The 21,296-nt window shown below is 32.1% G+C and overlaps 1 protein-coding gene across 2 annotated transcripts in view; it reads left to right on the top strand.

Annotated features, from left to right (window-relative positions):
- Positions 1 to 305: 305 nt before the first annotated feature.
- The window catches only part of LOC129224663 (uncharacterized), a 34,828-nt gene continuing 13,837 nt past the window's right edge, over positions 306 to 21,296 (top strand). The window contains exon 1 of one of the 2 annotated variants that reach the window (XM_054859203.1): positions 306 to 429. In XM_054859203.1, the coding sequence (XP_054715178.1) occupies positions 423 to 429 (7 nt within the window). In that variant the 5' untranslated portion in view covers positions 306 to 422. Of the gene's footprint in view, positions 430 to 17,972; positions 18,129 to 21,296 lie in introns of those variants that run through there. The other variant, XM_054859201.1, reaches the window with a different exon arrangement.

Genomic DNA, 21,296 nt, shown 5'->3' with positions numbered 1-21,296 from the left:
AGCTTATTATTCGGCTTCGGGGTGAAATGATCGTGCCGATTAGGTAAGAAAGGTAACCGGTTATGTTACTCGGCACGCGTTGAGGAAGTGACCTTGTATCACGAAGTAGGTTTTATACACGAGAAATAACTTTCGCTTTCTTTACTTTTAAGAGTTATTTTTTTAAATGAGTAAGAAGACGTTCTGAATGAAAATAACACAAATTGAAAGAAATTAACTTGCCTCCTTTATTTTGTTAATTTGCTGTTTTCGCTATTTAAGCTGTCTACTGTTCATTCTCGTTGCTTTTACTGGATGTCTTTTCATCTAAAAGTTCACTACTTGCATTGAAAAAGAGGTTCCCCGAAGCCTCGAAACACGTGTATTGAGTAATCTGCTAATTTTGTGTGTCAAAACGTTGTTCATCACCATTTACTTTTCTGATGAAAGGTAATATATCCCTTTAATTACCTATCCCAAATCTATTCTCCTCCTTATTGGTTTATGTATAGATTTATTCAAACGCTTTTTCTAACATCTTTATTATTTTTTTCTAGGTGGTTATGGCGAGAACACATATTTCATTATTATTTTTTAAAATTAATTTTAGCACTAGCTTTTGAACATAGAATTCATTAACGAGAGTGCGCAAAGAACAACTCAGCATAAACATATGAAGAGACGTAATCAGTGCGTAAAATGTAAAAAAGTAAAACGTCACAAGGAGAAACATAAAAAGTAAAACTGCAAGAATGTAAAATGTAACATAGTAAAATATAAAAAGGTAAAATCTTAAAATATACAAATAAAAAATGCAAAACAGTAAATTTGAAAAATTGTAAAATTATAAAATGCAAAAGTTTAAAATGTAAAAACTTGTAAAATGTAAAACATGTTTCTTTACAGTTTGTGTATTTATTAGAAATACTATAGTAAGAAAAAGGGAAGAAACACTCAATGTTATACATAAATTTTATAAAAGATGTTACATATTTTATTGGCATTTACAAATCACTCTTTAGTGTGAGCAATAAAAAGGTTCATTGCGATTGAAAATACAAGCGATACTAACTACCAGTGGGGAAAGTGAAATAGCGGGGAAAAGTCAAATAGTGGAATATTTATTGTTTTTAGCGCTACTTATCTGGTAATTGTTTTTACTATCTAGTTAGTAACATATATAGTCTATTCCCGTCAGGAAATGTTACATCTGAATATTTATTGTTTTTAGCGCTACCTATCTGGTAATTGTTTTAACTATGTAGTTAGTAACACATATAGTATATCCCCGCCAGGAAATGTTACATCTGAATATTTATTGTTTTTAGCGCTACCTATCTGGTAATTGTTTTAACTATGTAGTTAGTAACACATATAATCAATCCCCGTCAGGAAATGTTTTATCTGAATATTTATTGTTTTTAGCGCTACTTATCTGGTAATTGCTTTAACTATGTAGTTAGTAACACATATAGTCTATCCCCGTCAGGAAATGTTTCATCTGAATATTTATTGTTTTTAGCGCTACATATCTGGTAATTTTTTTTAACTATGTAGTTAGTAACACATATAGTCGATCCCCGTCAGGAAATGTTGCATCTGAATATTTATTGTTTTTATCGCTACCTACCTGGTAATTGCATTAACTATGTAACTAGTAACACAAATAGTCTATCCCAATCAGGAAATGTTACATCTGAATATTTATTGTTTTTAGCGCTACCTATCTGGTAGTTGTTTAACTATGTAGTTAGTAACATATATAGTCTATTCCCGTCAGGAAATGTTACATCTGAATATTTATTGTTTTTTGCGCTACCTATCTGGTAATTGTTTTAACTATGTAGTTAGTAACATATGTAGTCTATTCCCGTCAGGAAATGTTACATCTGAATATTTATAGTTTTTAGCGCTACCTATCTGGTAATTGTTTTAACTATGTAGTTAGTAACACATATAGTCTATCCCCGTCAGGAAATGTTACATCTGAATATTTATTGTTTTTAGCGCTACCTACTTGGTAATTGCTTTAACTATGTAACTAGTAACACAAATAGTCTATCCCAATCAGGAAATGTTACATCTGAATATTTATTGTTTTTAGCGCTACCTATCTGGTAATTGTTTAACTATGTAGTTAGTAACATATATAGTCTAATCCCGTCAGGAAATGTTACATCTGAATATTTATTGTTTTTTGCGCTACCTATCTGGTAATTGTTTTAACTATGTAGTCAGCAACATATATAGTCAATTCCCGTCAGGAAATGTAGTTAGTAACACATATAGTCTATCCCAATCAGGAAATGTTTCATCTGAATATTTATTGTTTTTAGCGCTACCTATCTGGTAATTGTTTTTACTATGTAGTTAGTAACACATGTAGTCTATCCCCGTCAGGAAATGTTACATCTGAATATTTATTGTTTTTAGCGCTACCTATCTGGTAATTGTTTTAACTATGCAGTCAGTAGCACATATAGTCTATTCCCGTCAGGAAATGTAGTTAGTAACACATATAGTCTATCCCCGTCAGGAAACGTTTCATCTGAATATTTATTGTTTTTAGCGCTACCTATCTGGTAATTGTTTTAACTATGTAGTTAGTGACACATATAGTCTATCCCCGTCAGGAAATGTTACATCTGAATATTTATTGTTTTTAGCGCTACCTACTTGGTAATTGCTTTAACTATGTAACTAGTAACACATATAGTCTATCCCAATCAGGAAATGTTACATCTGAATATTTATTGTTTTTAGCGCTACCTATCTGGTAATTGTTTAACTATGTAGTTAGTAACATATATAGTCTATTCCCGTCAGGAAATGTTACATCTGAATATTTATTGTTTTTTGCGCTACCTATCTGGTAATTGTTTTAACTATGTAGTTAGTAACACATATAGTCTATCCCCGTCAGGAAATGTTACATCTGAATATTTATTGTTTTCAGCTCTACCTATCTGGTAATTGTTTTAACTATGTAGTCAGTAACATATATAGTCAATTACCGTCAGGAAATGTAGTTAGTAACACATATAGTCTATCCCCGTCAGGAAATGTTTCATCTGAATATTTATTGTTTTTAGCGCTACCTATCTGGTAATTGTTTTCACTATGTAGTTAGTAACACATATAGTCTATCCCCGTCAGGAAATGTTACATCTGAATATTTATTGTTTTTTAGCGCTACCTATCTGGTAATTGTTTTAACTATGCAGTCAGTAGCACATATAGTCTATTCCCGTCAGGAAATGTAGTTAGTAACACATATAGTCTATCCCCGTCAGGAAATGTTTCATCTGAATATTTATTGTTTTTAGCGCTACCTATCTGGTAATTGTTTTAACTATGTAGTTAGTAGCACATATAGTCTATCCCCGTCAGGAAATGTTACATCTGAATATTTACTGTTTTTAGCGCTACCTATCTGGTAATTGTTTTAACTATGTAGTTAGTAACACATATAATCTATCCCCGTCAGGAAATGTTACATCTGAATATTTACTGTTTTCAGCGCTACCTATCTGGTAATTGTTTTAACTATGTAGTTAGTAACACATATAGTCTATCCCCGTCAGGAAATGTTTCATCTGAATATTTATTGTTTTAATCGCTACCTACCTGGTAATTGCTTTAACTATGTAACTAGTAACACATATAGTCTATCCCAATCAGGAAATGTTACATCTGAATTATTTATTGTTTTTAGCGCTACCTATCTGGTAATTGTTTAACTATGTAGTTAGTAACATATATAGTCTATTCCCGTCAGGAAATGTTACATCTGAATATTTATAGTTTTTAGCGCTACCTATCTGGTAATTGTTTTAACTATGTAGTTAGTAACACATATAGTCTATCCCTGTCAGGAAATGTTACATCTGAATATTTATTGTTTTCAGCGCTATCTATCTGGTAATTTTTTTAACTATGTAGTTTTTAACACTTATAGTCTATCCCCGTCAAGAAATGTTACATTTGAATATTTATTATTTTTTGCGCTACCTATCTGGTAATTGTTTTAACTATGCAGTTAGTAACACATATAGTCTATCTCCGTCAAGAAATGTTACGTCTGAAGCTCAAAGACTATGATAATGCAAGCAATTTTCAAAAATTTGTAAACACTCGTATTGTAATATTTTGATGTACGCAAACAATTATTTTTTGTTGTTATAAAATGATAAAGTTCTTAGCATTAAACATTCGAAATATTAATTGAGACCTAATAAAATTTATTGCTGTACTTCTTTATTTCATATTAAGCTTATTTGTGTTTAAAATGTTTTATACAATTAGTCAAGTGCATGCGAGGCAAAGTGAAATATTTCTTTCGGTTTACATTCTCAATCATGTATTAAATCACTAACGTATTATCTATTAATTAATTGATTGATATGCATTCATTTAATAATTCACTCATTTATTTATATACATTATTTTATTTTCACGTTCATTCACTGTTTTTTTCCACTCATTTATTTTTTTCATATATTAATTAATTAATTTATTTATTTATTCGTTTATTGTTTCATTATATTTTTATTTATCCATCCAGTCTTTCATTAACTCATTCATTTTATCAAAAATATTTTTAGTTGTCGAATAGAAAATTTTTCATCCGAAAAATACTTTTCTGAGGAGTGGTTTGGATTCCTTAATAAAAATCTACTGCGAAATTAAAACTGCATCAAAGAGCAACATGTAAGACATGATTTATTTTTTCAAAATGAAATAATTATTAAAACTGATTAATTATCAAAACCTTCCAGTTCGTATTTATTTTCCAATAGTAAGAAAATATACCTCAAACTGAAGGAAGCATTTGTGCAAAATACATAACAAAAAATGTAACTCAGCTGCCAAAGATGCTTTAAGCTGTTAACAATCGGGTGTTTCTGTAATTAGAACTATTTGAAATTCGGTGGAACTGTTCTGTGTTGCTTGAGGAACAATATCTTTTCCAACAAATAAACAAAGCAACACCGCAAAAGAATGCCCCAAGAAATACAAAAGTCAGTCCTACTGTCATCCACAGTCTAAATGTTTTTGAAGTTTTATCCGTGTTGATCCCCATTTGCAAGAACACTCCTCCACCTGCAACAGCCAGCACACCGCTGAGCAAAATACGAAAGATACTCCCCGCTGTGACGCCATCTTGGAAGTTTTCGAATTGAGATTGGCGTCTTCTGGCTTCCTCTCCGTCAGTGGCATAAAGTTCCTCCTTTTTGTTGGATCCCTGAAATTAGAATAAAATTTTCCTGAGAGTAGGTACTGAAATATTCTAAGGACTGCTGAGTGAACAAATCAAATATGTATTTGGTTTATCTTGTCGAAGACAGTGGTGCACAACACTTTATATTTTTTTTGCCAATGCGGCTTTGAAACAAAGATAAACCTTAGGTGATATATGTGGATCACCTAAGGATAACACTGGGGAACAATTTGTAAAACAATTTCTGTTGAGTTAGGTTTTTGAGCTGTTTTATAGTTAATTAGGCATGCTGGTTTCAAAACTGTGGTTAGTTTTATTCTACCACGTCAAGTTTTTTCTCTACACCTTATGAGAATGTGACTACTCCCCGCGGAATCGAGCATGAATCATTGGCTGGCTGGCACTAACCTTCTCCGATTGGCGCCGGGTAAATGACGCATGGGAGCACAGCGACAGGTTTATACTGGTCTGGGGTTGTTCAATTACGCCTGAGATACTGTAGTGAGAGGTTGTATGTTACTCTGAAATAGTGAATCACATTCCAACGTGGAGTTTGAGTTCTTGTTTATATACTGTTCTTGTTCTTGTTTTTGAGCGTTTAGTTTTCATTTATACATCAACTGAAACTTTTCCTTATGGCTAGTTCACGTCGTAAGTGCTTAAACAGCCCCGATTCGTTTTGTTATATATGTGGCAGTTTTACCATTCCCAGTCAAAGGACAAACATCAGTACATTTGTCAGGCAAGTTTATTATGCCTATTTTAAAGTGAAAATTGGAGATCAAGACAAATCATGGGCTCCACACAATGTGTAAGCAGTGTGTTGAGAGTTTACGGATGTGGACAAAGGGAACACGTGGTAAATTTCCCTTTGGTATCCCTATGATTTGGCGAGAGCCCAGAGATCATTCAAGTGATTGTTACTTTTGTATAGTGAAAACGTCAGGATATAATAAGAAAAACAAATGTAAAATAGAGTATCCTAGTTTACCATCAGCTATACGCCCAGTGCCTCATTCAGCTGAAATCCCAGTGCCAGTTTTCAATGAATTACCCTGTTTGGAAATACAGGAATACGAGTCTGATGAAGATCGAAGTGACCCCAACGATAAAGATTTTGAAATTGAATGTGATTCCGTTCGTAAGGGATTTGAGCAACATGAGTTGAATGATTTGGTACGAGATTTGGGATTATCCAAAAAAGCTTCAGAGCTCTTAGCATCAAGACTGCATGAGAAAAACTTGCTTGAAAAGGGAGCTAAGGTATCATATTTTCGATCAAGAGAAAGCGCGTTTCTGCAGTACTTTCGAAGTGATGATGGATTTGTGTATTGCGATAACGTACATGGTTTAATGGAAGAGTTGGGAATTTCAGCCTATAACGCAACTGAATGGCGACTGTTTATCGATAGCTCAAAGCGGAGCTTGAAGTGTGTTCTTCTTCACAATGGAAATTTATTTGGTTCAGTCCCGATAGGCCATTCAGTTCATTTGAGGGAAGAATACGAAGACATAAAGAGAGTCATTGATTTGTTGCAATATCAAATGCACCAATGGATCATTTGCGTTGACCTTAAAATGGTCTGCTTTCTTCTTGGCCAGCAACGCGGATATACTAAGTATCCCTGCTTTTTGTGTATGTGGGACAGCAGAGCTAGTGAGAAACATTGGATGCAGACGAACTGGCCGCCAAGATCTGACCTGAAACCTGGTGATCCAAACATTCTACATCATCCACTTGTCGACAGAAAGAAAATTATATTTCCACCTCTGCATATAAAATTGGGTCTCATGAAGCAATTCGTAAAAGCTTTACCAATTGAAGGAGACTGTTTCAAATATCTCATTTCAGCATTTCCTAGCCTGTCATTTGAAAAGATAAAGGCCGGTGTTTTTGATGGTCCACAGATTCGGCAGCTTGTGAAAGATGAAACGTTCATAGGAACAATGTCAGAAATTCAAAAGAATGCTTGGTTGGTATTCAAAAACATTGTTAAAGACTTTCTTGGAAATACACGAGCCCAGAATTACGCCAAAATTGTCCAGTAACTCTTGGAGAGCTTCAAAATGCTTGGTTGCCACATGAGCATCAAATTGCATTTTTTACATAGCCATCTTGCTAACTTCCCGAAAAATCTTGGTGCAGTCAGTGATGAACAGGGCGAGCGATTCCAACAAGATTTGAAGGTCATGGAGACACGATATCAAGGTAGATGGGATGTACATATGATGGCTGACTATTGTTGGAGCATCAAGCGAGAATGTCCACAGATTAAACACTCCAGAAAAAGCTATAAGCGAAAATTTTTACCTTAATATGTATAAATACACAATTTTACTTGCGGTAACTATTATAGCCTTTGTATGAATAAAATTGTTGATTGTAAACAGTGCATTTGACAAGTTTTTACTTTTATTTTCCTTTATATACACAATTTGTATGACTTTTGAAGGTATCCTGTAGGTTGAAAACATGACGTGATAGACAAAAACTGCGAATATTTTTGGACCCAGAGGCCAAAAGTTAGTTGAAATCAAGTCACAGATTTAAGACAACGAAATTGCTGTTCCCCAGTGTAATTTGTGTTACACGAAACATAAATACATTTTCACTTGGCATAAGCGTAAAAGACCATTAAATTGCTTTTAAAAGTGTTGAAAACATGCAAGATAAAAAAAGAGAAAAAAGTTATTGGTTAAAAAAAAGGAGATCTCTGTAAGTAAAATCAATTAACTCAGTCTTGAATTGTCTCGTTAGAAGAAAATGACTGCTTGTGTGATGTGTGCCCGACGTAGAAAAACACTTTTCTAACGTTTCTGTTGAGGGAAAAACTTAATGTTCTACAACGCTAAAATTGGCCATATTAAATAAAAAATCCTAAACGATATTGATACTTTTTTTTTGTCCGAAAGGAGACTTAATCGATAGTGTTCTTAGCTAGGTCTCGTCTTTGTAGGACTTTAAATAACGAAAGCATTAATTAAAAATCTCGAAAGTTAGCATTTTCTTCGTAGTTTTTGCAGTGAAAACATACTCGCACATCTAAAAGATTAGTACATCAAATCTGAGCCTGATAAAATGTTTTGGAAATTCCAAGTTTTATAGAACTTGAACTATAAAACCCTTTTTTACTAAATTTTAGGAATATGTCTAAGCTTTTTTCACGATATTGGTATGAATGTGTTTGTTAGTCGACACGAAAAGAAAGATCAATGAACTCACACATTAAACCATTTTCTATTAGTACACAAATAAAATACCGTCAACCAGGTTACTTTGCCATATGCTGGGTGAATAACCTACTTCCCAAATGTTTATATCACTTCTGAAGCTTGAGAGGTAAACATAAGGAATGTACCTCTCCTTCAATAGGGTTCTTTTTCAGCATAAGAGTAAAGAAAGTTGTCAAGTCTCAGAAATGTTATAAACTACCAGTTAGAAAGTAGGTAAATTCACAGGCTTAGATCTATAACTTTGGGTCCTCTGCAGAGGGGCCCTCTATAGGGCCCCTCCCTAGAAGCCAGTAGTGCATATTTGTAACGTTAATAAGTCTTCGTGCTAGTTTTTTGCAATTTCATTTTTAATTACTTAGGCCGTTGGGCCCTTTAAGGACGTGCCCCCACCCCCACACTGGGGGGGGGGGGGTCCGCGGGCACGGAGTTCCGAGCCTGCAAATTCACCTCATATATGACAAATTCATCCCAGTCGACAATATTCGCAATTTATTTCAACATATAATAGAATCTTTTACGAGTGAAAGGATTATCAATATTCCATCATAATACTGCTTTTGCGACTAGCTATCTTTCCCTTTTCGCGTTTAACATACAAACTACAAAAAAAATTAAATTCAAATTTTATAAGCGTTCTGACCAGCGAAGTTCATTCTAATGTGAAGTCAGTAATCAAGATTGGATTTAAAAAGAAAAAAAAATCATTTAATGTCAGTACTCGTATTCGAAGATTTCAATTTACCGAAGATGGTCTGGTCCCAATCACTTAGGTTAATTGAGGTTCTACTGCACATTCTTTTTTCCAATCGAGTTTTTCAATCGATTCGCAAAGAGAAACGATAAAGTCTGATACATATTATACCAAAGAACAATGCATAAAAATCTAATTACTTGATCTTCAGCCGGAATTGAAAATTGTTCAGCGAAAATTGCCTAGGGCCTGTCCCCAAGTGACGTCACGGTTTGACGGGGAGAGGGCCGTTCATGAAATTGTGAAAATTTCTGACAAGGGGGAGGGGAAGGGATAACAAGAAGTGTGATATTAAGCATTTTTAAGAATATGTGTTTGAAAATTATGTGACAAGAGGTGGGGGGAGGGGGGAGGGAGTGTGACACTCTGCGACAAAAAAGCGGGGGGGGGGGGGGGTTGGAGTTAAAAATGCTGAAAAAAGTGGGATATCATTTATCAACATTCTCCAACTTCATAACTTAGTAGTTTGCCAACAAAGGAGGTTGAACGTAAAGTTCGCGTTTTATTACTGCTAAAATGTTGGGACAGCTCACTTATTTATCAGACCTTTCTTTGCTAACCTATGCAATAATATTTTTATCGAGCAATTAAGACTTTCCTATCCTCATATATATAATAGCAGATGATCGAGTAACGCGTGTGTTTCAACAATGAAACTCGCGCCACGGCATGATAATTTGATAATATGTTTTGGTAATGTTTAACATGCAGGGAAAGGCTTTATTGTGACAAGGTTGAACTCGATTCGGTAACTTAACTGTTTAACTGGTAAGACTGTGTCATTTCAGGGGAATGAAGAAACGAAAAAATGGTCAACAATGAACGCTACCTTCCGGAGTTTAGGGTTAATCCACTGAAGTTAGGGTTCCCATTCCAACCATCAAAATATCACCAAACAGGCATTGGCTTCGTTCAAATGTAGAAGCCATTTTCACCCGTCGTATCTTGACGGTCGATTTTCTAGTTTAATATATGTTCGGTACTTTTCAGTTAAAGGTACGCCATTTGGCTAGCCAATTTCATTCTTTTCGACTTAGGCGAAAATAAAAAAAATTAACGCTTGCGACTGTCGTTGCCATGTTTACTTCTATTTTTTCACACATTAAAATTTAATTGAACTTTTACTATTTATTGACTCGATACGTATATCTATTTAGCTGAAGGTTTTACATTTTAATGAACTATTTAAAGTTTTTTGATTTATTTGGTGAATTAATTTAATTGAGTTTTACATTTTATTTAAGTGCTTTTTTTATTTTTTATTATTTTTTTAGTGAATTAGTTTACTTTTATGGATAAATTGAATCTTTTGGATTTTTTTTTCGGATTCATCTTATTAAATTTTTTAACCTTATTTTGTTTAAGATTCCATTGAAATGACAAAATACTGTACGATATCGCAAATTCTTCGTAACTTTGTCCAAATAAGAAGACAAGAGAATAAAATGAAAAATAATCTCCAAACTGAAAAACGCACTAAGTGATGTACCCAAAACGGAAAAGTTATATATTGTGCTCTAATGTTTCCGATGATTTGGTGTTTTGCTAATTTTTATTTTCTGCATAAAATATGAAGAAATACAATGAATTTCTGACGATTCTCCAAAACCTGAGATGAAATTATCAAGCTACTGAAAATTCTAGTATCAAATACTTTATTCAAGTTTATTGCTTGTCATTTCGGAAGTGTTATTACTAGTTTTAAGGTTTCTGCAGTAATTGGCAATTAAAAGACTTGCGGTAAAAGAGATAAACCACTAAATTTTAATTTTCGAAAAGTCCTCATTAAAGCATAAAACACCAAATCACATTGTTAATTTTTCAAAAAAAGAAAAAAATAATAATAATGACTCCACTTTATTTGCTAACTGTGTTGAGAAGCATACAAGGACAGTTTGGGTGTTTCGCATAACTTCAATCCAGCTCTAGTGCAGAACTTTTGAAAACATTAAAATTGGAAAGTAAGAAAAACAACGTTAAATACTTTACTGTTCAGCACAAAGGTATTTATTTATCTTATTAAAATTTTAGTTACCTCTTTTTAGTCGCAAGCCCTTCAATTATGAAAAGCTTTCTGAAGATGAAATCAGCTGTACAAATTTGGGAGATTTAAATCCATAGCAGCATTTAGCTTAACTAAATAGGGTAAGGTGGGGCAATTGTGATTTGGGGCAAATGTGACCAGGGTTTATTACTCCTGTGATATTATTATTTACTGTATGAAATTACCTCAGTATTATACCTTAAAATGTCTTATATAACACTCAAAAGTATTTGAGATGTATTTACATTTACTTTTTAATGGATGGAGTTTTCCTACTACATTACTTTTGAACACGAATTTCAGGTTTGTTGATAATCTACAAAGGTTTTCACTAAATTTTTAATTTTTGTTCTAAAAATATAATTTTTGTACTGCGCTATTTTAAATGAAGTTTTACATTATAAATTTATAATATAAATTTTATAACACTTATAACAGCTATTTTGAGTGAAATCACTTATGCCCCTTTAAAAATGGGGTGGGGGCAATAGTGATGACAAGTGTGGGGCAAAAGTGATTCCAATATGGCTACCAGTCGGTGTTCTTTTGAAGCATGTTTTTAAACATCACTTAGATCTTTGGTTAGTAAGTTTCAAATGTATTGCTGTTATTATAAAGTATTATCTTTTATTAATTAAATTCATAAGACTTAGCCAAAGTGAAACAAGTTGCTCATTTGAAGATATATTACTTCAAACTTACGCAACAGCCTTGATTAACAGCTACTAAGCATCGTCGAATAGATTTGTCAACAACATTAACAAGTAAATCTTATTTAGAACAACGAATAGCGGAAGAGGAAAAAAAGAAAGCATTACAGAATGAAAAACTGAAGAAAAAGAAAGCAAAAAAATCGGAGAGGCTAGAGAAAAATAAAGCGAAAGAAAATGAAAGATTACAAAAGAAAAGAGAGAGAGTGGCTGTAAGACAAATTAAAAAGGAAGAACGTGAACTTAAAGCTCTAAATCTACGTAAACAGAAAAAAAAAGCTTAAAGTGTATCAAGTAGATTCTGATAGCGACGAAGTAGACGGAGATTTGGAAGAAGAACTTAACAGAGAGTTGAACAAGGACAGTGATGGTGATATATCTGTGAGTGACTTTATTATTGATGAACTAGAAGAATATGAAGAAGTAGGGAAACTTGAAACTTACTCTGAGATAAAGAGTCAAAATGAAAATAGTTCTGTTGATAAAGATGATGGCAAAATTCATGGAACTCAACTAAATTTACTAGGTGATTTAAAAGAATGGACTTTAGATGGACTCAAACAACAATTGAATAAAGTTCAGTATCATGTCGAGTTAGAGAAATATGCTGTATATTTTGAAAAGTGTTATTATATTGAGATAATTTCGTCAGAGAATAAAACTGGATAAGTTTCTTCACAAGGCTGAAAACAAAACTTTCCAATGGCCAAGAAGAGATGATATCTCAGAAATTAATGGGCCATTTATATTTTCTGATCCACTAAATATTATAGGAATTGGACCATTCACGTTAGACTCAAAAACATATGCTATGATTTCTTTAATGTACAAGAAACTTAACAAATTCAAAAATGACATTTTTGCACCGTTTCCTTTATAAAGTGTAGGTTATAACATCTTTTTTCATGTGTCATTTTTAATTTTGAAAAATGTTGTAATTTGTGAATCATAATAAAATTTAATTTCTCAAGAACCTATTGTCATATTAAAACTAAGAATGTAGCTACTTGCAGATCAGAATGTAAATTTTTCATCACAGTTACCCTGTATGATAAAACACTAAAATAAGTACCTATAATTGGCAGTCATCACAAATGCCCCTCAAAAAATCATTAATGCCCCAGTCCCGGGGCAAATGTGACTTTTTAGATCCTTTTAAAAAAGTAACACATCTTTAACCATAATTCAAAATTGCATCCACAAATAGCATATTATGTACATAAATATAAAGTACATCACCTGACAGTTTATATTTTAATACTTTGCTGTATATAGTTTTCCAGTTAAAAATAATCAAAGATCAACAATGGATTTTTCAGTCACAAATGCCCCACCTTACCCTAATAATCTATGCAAAAAGTACTTACCATATTTTTTTGCAGTGGAGATCTTAAGAAAGCATACGCTTTGAGGTTTTGAACAAAGTTTCTTCGAAAATAAAAAAGTTGGTTCTTTCAAAAAGCTATCTTATGACATGAGTTTTATTGCTCTCTTTCAAGGGTTGTCATTTCAAAAAATTGTGGGATGGGTGTAAGAATACCGTGCTGACTTGTATATGCTCCTATATTTCATTAAAAGTAAAAACACTTATCTACGCATTTGTTGTTTCATACAGGAGCCTAAAACATTTACACGCTACATAATTTCATCATTACGCCGTTAATAATATAATACATATTTTCGGGCAAACAGACTTTGCCGCATTACTCATTCAAAATTACTGAAATTTGCTTTGACGTATTTGCACGCGAGAGCTTTCGTAATTATTCTTAAGGGTTCTCTAGAGAACCTAGAGTAATATGCTTTACTATTTTCATTGGGTGGTTTAATGAAATTTAAATTATCACATTTTAAAATGAAATATGATGACTTATATAACTTTACTAGCGGTGCCCGCACGGCTTTACTCGAAGTAGAAAATTAAAAGGTCATTAGGTTCGCCTGTATATTTAGTTAACGTCTAATTTGCTTTAAGTATTTAAGGTCTCTTTATACTTTTAGCTGATTGAAAAATTTTAAACAGTTTACAGTATTAACTTATTTTCTTTTAATCAGAGTTTTTGCCCGAATCAGTAAGGAGATAAAAGAGAATAGTTACATATTCTAAAATCGCAACTGCAAAAATTTCCGTCTTTTAACAGATTAAGCATCTATTTTTACTTTGGCGACAAAAATCTTGATTTTTAGTAATTCTTTAAAAACCTTTACTAAAACAGAGGTAAAATTGACATAATTTTCACCTCAGAAAGTTGCAGGAACAATTTTAGTGCCTGCATTTCCCAATCGGAAAGTAAGGCAAAGTTTTCAAAAATCACTTACCTACATTATACTATACAACGTAGGACACATAAAGCAATATTAAGATAGTTTATTTAAACATAACATTTAAAACATATTTAGTATTGCACTTTTTAAAGAAACAGTTACGAATTTTTCAAAAAAAAAAAAAAACAGTTACTGAAATTCCTATGTATATTTGGTTTTGACTGATAGTGTTGTAATGCACTCGACGTTAAATCCCGGTTATCACAAATTTGCCATTTCAACTGCGCTTGCGCGCGGACTTCGCTGATTTCAAAAATCTTGGTAAAATTAATCACAAACATTTTAAATTTGGTAATAAATATGAGATAGCAACAGATAAAAATTAGAAATCACGAAGTTTTCTCTGATTTAGTTTTTAGGCCTCGGTAAAGATTGAATTTTGCGTCTTAATTATTAATGGATTCGGTGTCTGATTTGTCTGTCGTTTTTCAGGACCAAATTTTTAACCTCAGAAGAGCGTACTAGAATTGCAGCATCACTACTAATACAAAGCCAAATCCCCAACCTAAATAAAAATGTATAATACTATGTTGTTTACGCCTAATGTAAAATATCCGCAAAAGACGGATTTCTATACTAATATTCCAATCATTTTTGAAGTACACGACGTGTTTTACATTTATGTTAAATAAATATTTCAAAACTAATAAATATTGAAGTGTCATTTTTCTCTTAAGATTATTTATTCATATCCGTAGTTTCATATAATATATCACGAAATCGCTGTGAAAATATTCTAATCACATTCATTAATTTGGGGGGACTCTCGCTCAGCCTAAATATAAACAAGCAACACGAAATCTTGAAACAGAAAGCCCAAAAAAGCTAAGTCCGCGCGCAAGCGCAGTTGAAATGGCAAATTTGTGATAACCGGGGTTTAACGTCTAGTTTGTAATGCTGTGATTAGGATCTGCGTAGCCATCACAATATTGCCAGGTTAGGTTTGCTCCAACTAGAGTTAAGCAATTTTTTCTTTTCTTCTGCAGTCAATTTATTATTATATCTCAAGGTTTCAGAAAAAAAAATGTGAAATCCGCTTCGAATTGACGTCATAATTTTTTCTCGAAACCGTCTCTGTTTACGGAATCTCTTTGAGGAGACGATTTGTGGGATAAGTTATGACGTCAAACCGGAGCTCAATGATTCCGTGTGGATGCCGGAATCTGCATCTTTGTCATAAATTCCTTCTCAATTACGCCAAACGTCTCCAAATGTGTCAAATTTGTCAATGCTCAAAGACGCTAAAATCAGGATGCTTGAAACATTATTAGAAATATGGCCGCTATGATGTGTTTCATCGAAGCAGAATCCACTGAAAGGAGGCAGTCAGATGCTACATTGAATAAATATCAACAGGCGGATTTCCGGATTGGACGTTATTTTTTGCAAGTCAATGAGGCGTAGGTTTCCATAAAAAACATTTCTCACAGAGCTCTTGAAGTGTCCGTACTGCGTGTTAAAACTGGACGATGCTGTTCAATTGAATGCGCCATTAAACTAAAGAGACAGTCTGTTTACTAGAAAGATAGTTTGGATTTCCATATATATATATATATATATATATATATATATATATATATATATATATATATATATATATATATATATAATATGCTCCTAAAGAACTAAAAAATAACTAATTCATCTATTTCATAATAATAATCACACGTTTAAAAACTTTGATGATAACTGTTTAAATGTGAGGAAAAAAATATTATGCCATTTCTTTACCTTGTGCAACTTATAGCTTATATACCTACAGTTTAAAAATAATAATAGAACTACCATTCTTCATGTAAAATTGCAAGAAAGAAGTAGGATCAGTTTGGAAAATGTAAGCATTGGGAAGCAGGAAATAAACTCTAATATCACACTTGAGTTTTTTTTTTTGAAATTAAACTATTATTGAGTGATTATGTAACACAATGCAGATATTCAGAGAGTTCTGCGTGCTCTTAAACAATTGAGGCCCTATCATTGTTTGAAGATGATTTAGTGAAAAGTTGTTTTGTTAAAGTTTACTGATCTTACATTTTCCTCTCCAGCAGGTCTGAAAATGAGAAGTATTTGGTTTCATCCAGTTTTACTTGCAGTAAAAGTTACTAAAACATTTATTTATGAATTTCACTTTCCTTGCTACTTTTAATGTGTAATTTAGGTGCTTTCATCTACCCCTTCATACTATACTCTGGATTAAATAGAAGTTGCGAACTTAGTCATTCTTCTTTTCTTTTTAGAAAATTAAATTTTGATGTATATTATACTTTTGTGTGTATTTTACATAAATTAAATGCATGATAAAATGTGTTGTATGATTTTTCTTTTAAAATGACTGTTCATTACATTTGGAGACTTCACCGAAAAAAGTAAGGCCTTTGGTTCAAAGCTACAAGATTCCTTATTGATAGAGAAATCATACTAAAGTCTGCGTTTTGGAGGCTTCACCGAAAAAAGTAAGACCTTTGGTTCAGAGCTACAAGATTCCTTATGGATGAAGAAATCATAATAAAGTCTACTTTTGTTTTTTGTCTTTTCAGTCCTAAGTTCATCCTTTTTGCACTGGAAAAAAATTTCTCTTAGTCCGAAACACGCGTCAGGAATTTTCATTGCTATCTGTACTTCTAACACTGATTTTGACTTTTAATAATTTGAACTAAATCAATTTTTTATTTTAAAATCATCTGATCTTTGAAATTGTTAGAACAAGAATAAAACAAGATCTTATCAAATCTTTTTAGAGATTTATTATAAAAAACATAATATACTTTTTACCGAGAATATATTATATTCTCGGTTAAAAATCTAAGTTTCCACTCGTTTAAAATTAATAAATTGAAGGTTGGATATTCAAATTGTTTACTCACTTAAAATTTATTTCAGTACATTAGAAATACTTACAGGAAATTGATTTCCTTTTGTTGATGTATTAGTAATTTTTAGGAAATAAAATCCCCTCCCTATCTTCGAAAGTGTTTAAATTATAATTAAAAAACTCTGAAGAAATATTTTTAACAGTTAATTCCCAAATTTAAAGTAAATATCTAATTAGTTCTTTCTATTAGGATATTTCAGACAATGGCTAGCGGAACTTAAAAGCATGGGGAGGGAGGACTCCTCAGTTTACCGAATGAAACGCTGAACATTGCCGAATGTTAAATACAAGCACACACACTCATGCACTTGCACATGCACACTTACATTTAATGAGATTCTCTATTATACATCATTGAAAAAAACAATAATTTTTTATTGTATTTTTTTATGTCTCCAATGACCTTCCACTATTCTGATTTTAATATTGACAGAAAATATTTACCAGAACCCATAAAACATTTTAAATAGTTGTGAATAATTTTATTTTTGGATAATCATAGTTCCTTAGTCCTAATAGTGCTTCAAATCTAATCTCAGAAATAAATGAAAATGGAATACAAAAATACGATTGTACAATTTTACAACACTTGTTTTAAAATTATGTTTTAAGTCCAAAATAGCAAAACACACTGCTTTCACAAGCCAAAAATAACAATAACTACAACTATAATCTCATTGTCAATGAAAAAGCGGTTATTGATTGCGCCCATACGAAATTTTCAAACCCTAAAATTTACATGGGTGGAACAACCCCAAATAAAAAAGATTGACATTGCATTTGTTTCTGCGTCATGGGAAACACGCTATGGGGCTGGAACCACTATCAGGAAGTTAAGCAAGACCCTTTATCACAGTTTCCTGCTTCAGGCTTTGACCAAACAGTACATAATCACCACCCTTTGCTTAAAGTTTCAAGGTCCTTTCGCCATTCTACGACGATCTTTACAGTCAACATGTGGTTTTCATTACTGTTGGGTTTATTTGTAGCAGGTAAGGCATGTGACTTTTAAAATTTTCTAAATAATTTCTTTCAAATTTTCCTTATTTTCAACTGCAAGCGTTGTCTGTTTTAAGAAACATAAATTACTAGCAAACAGTTTATTGCATAAGATTTAAAATAGTATGAGAGCAGTTTTTTCAATGCGGGAGTGAAAAAAGAAAATATAGCTTAAAATTTTCATGGCAGAAATGGGTTTGGTATAAGATTAATAAAATATTGAGTTTGGTCGTAATTTAAGAAAAATAAAGTACTAACAAACAGTTTATTGCACAAAACTTAAAAAGAATGTGAGCATTTTTTTTTTCATTTCGGAGGAATAAAAAGAGAAAATAAAATGAAATAATTTTATTTCGGATATGGATTTGGCAATCAAGTAATAAAATATTGAGTTTGCTAGTAATTTAAGAAACATAAATTAAAGAAAATAGTTTCATTGGATTAAAATTTAACACAGCAGTTTTTTCAACTCGATATTTAAAAAAAAATAATTTAACAATTTTTTGTCGGATATGGTTTGGTATTCAATGAATATACTATTGAGTTTGCAAGTATTTTAAGAAACACGAATTACTAGCAAACAGTTTTATTGTATTAAAATTTAAAGCAGAAAATTTTTCCATTCTCGGAGTAAAAAAAATAATTCATTAACTTTATGTCGGATGTGGTTTGGTATTCAATGGAAAATGTCGACTTTTACCGGTGATTCACCGGAAATATTTGGTCTTTCACAGATGTCTTTGCTACGTAAATGTTCATACTTGCCGGCTAATGTAGATATTTTCCGAGTTTTGATAGTAACTGGATAAACAAACTAAACTTCATTTATAAAATCATTTGTGTTACTTTTGAGCAATTCCTCATTGATTTCACTTTGCTGTGGATTGATGTTTCTCGCTCGATTGTCTTTGTTACTTGTAGATAACGAGTCACGTGGTCTTTAGCTTTAAGTGGCAAGTGAACCACCATGGCGATGATGTGTTGCCATTGGTTAATATCAAGCCACGTGATCGATTGTTTTATGTGCTTGTTTATTCATTTATAAATAAATAAATAATATAAATGATGTGTTTATTTATTTATTTATTTTTGGGAGGTAATAAACCGTTTTGAACCACTTTAAATCTTTTTCTTTTTGTTTCACTTATTTATTTATTTGACAGACTGTTAAACTGTTCGCATATTATTGTTGATTTTTTTCCATCGGTTTTTTATGACAGTTTTGTGAGAGTAGTTGTTTTAATATAAAATTGATTAGATATCGTTTGCGTGCTTTTCAAGCTAATAAAAGCTGTTGTTCCTTTTGGTCTTTTGCAAAAGTAACTTTTTCATCGGATTTGTGAGGATTTATTCTAATTTTTTAAAAATCATTTTTATTTTGGAAGCATTATTTAAGCTATTTAGTGCATTTATTTAAATTCTTTACAATTAGAGTGGAGGTAAAATCATCTTTAAAGTTACTAAAAATTAATTTTCTTATCCCATGTCATGCTGCACACAAAAGGAAAATAATCTCCAAAGCCAGTACATTATACCAATATTTTGCAATTTGTGCAAATTATTTTGTTTTACGTCTTTCTTCTCCTTCTTTAAGTTCGAAAGAAAATAGAATAAAGAAAAAAAAATTATGAAGCTTTTACATTATTCCGAACTTTTACTGCAACAAAAAATCATTTACAAGTTACAAATTTAAGTTTCAATTTCATCTCAATCAATTACATTTTTTTTTTTCAAAAATTCATTTAATTTGTAGATTTTTGATATAATATGCTGTTTTGTAACAGCAGGATGGCATAGTGATTAGCCGTTGGCGTCTTACACCCAAGTTCTTTGGTTCAAGCCCGACTAGAGTCACGATTTTCATGCTGCAAAACGATGTCAAGTGTCCATGTCAAATGATCATGGATCGTGTTAGATTCCATATTTTGACTGAGTTTTCCTTGCGAAATTGAAGTTCTTGTACGATTTCTTATCATAAAAGTCCAGCTGCCTGATTAACCTGGGCATCAAATTTGTCAATTTGTAAGGGCAATCACAGTGTTGTTAGATGGAAAAAAACGTAGTCAGCTCCTGGGGAATTCTAATGTCAAGGTGCCAACACATAGGGTTTGTTAATTTAAATCAGCTTGATTTAAATCAAGTGATTAAAAGAAAAAAGAAATCACTGATTTCGAGCAACTGATTTGTATCAAGTAATTTTTTTAACAAAATTATTGATTAAAATCGGTTGACGTTATTTTGATAGATTAGTTTAGCATTTTTAGAATGTGTTGCTCTTAACTTCAACTGGCAAAACTACAAGATCCTTCTTTCTGTGTGTGTAAGATTATCCGACTCTTGCAATATTGCTTTTACTCAAAAATTACAATTCAGAACAAAATAAAAATTTTCAATTTTTCTAAAACACCATGACTAAGAATGTCAAGAAAAGTGATCGTTCAACATATTATTTTACACTAAAAACGTACATGATAATGGAAACCTTATCTTTAAGCAAATCATAAAACAAAATCACGTCTTATCAAAACATTATAATCATCATAAATATAATAGCGAGTGATGGAGTAACGCTCCTGACGTAATCAATAATGAAACTCGGCCACGGCATGATATTTGATAATATGTTTTGGTAATGTTTAACTTGCAGGGAAAGTCTTTATTGTTACAAGACTGAACTGGATCCTTTATTTTTAACTGTTTTACTGGTAAGACTGTCATTTCAGGGGAATGAAGAAACGAAATAGTGGTCAGCAATGAACGCTGTCTACTGGAGTTTAGGGTTAATCCACTGGAGTTAGAGCTAAAATGTCAAATATCAGAATATCACCAAACGGGAAATTGCTTCGTTCAAATGTAAAAGCAATTTTCACCCGTAATATCTTGACGGGCGATTTTCTAGTGCATTTTATAAATTTTAAAATGTTATTGAATATTTAGAGAACGTGTCCTAATTTTAAAAGTTAGCCGAATGGATTAATTAGCTCAGATTGCTTTATTATCAAGTTTTAACAATTACCTTCTTCAACCCAATTGAATTCATTTCAGAACTTTTGTCGACTCTAAGCTGATAAACATAGAAAACTGCCAAATTTCCAGAATTTTTCTTCTAAAAAGTATGAAAATTATAGTTCTAGGAAATACCGCTGTTTTGCTATGAAGTT

The sequence above is a fragment of the Uloborus diversus genome, chromosome 6 (assembly GCF_026930045.1).
Source record: "Uloborus diversus isolate 005 chromosome 6, Udiv.v.3.1, whole genome shotgun sequence".
NCBI lineage: Eukaryota > Metazoa > Arthropoda > Arachnida > Araneae > Uloboridae > Uloborus > Uloborus diversus.
This window is presented reverse-complemented; position numbering and strand designations above follow the sequence as displayed.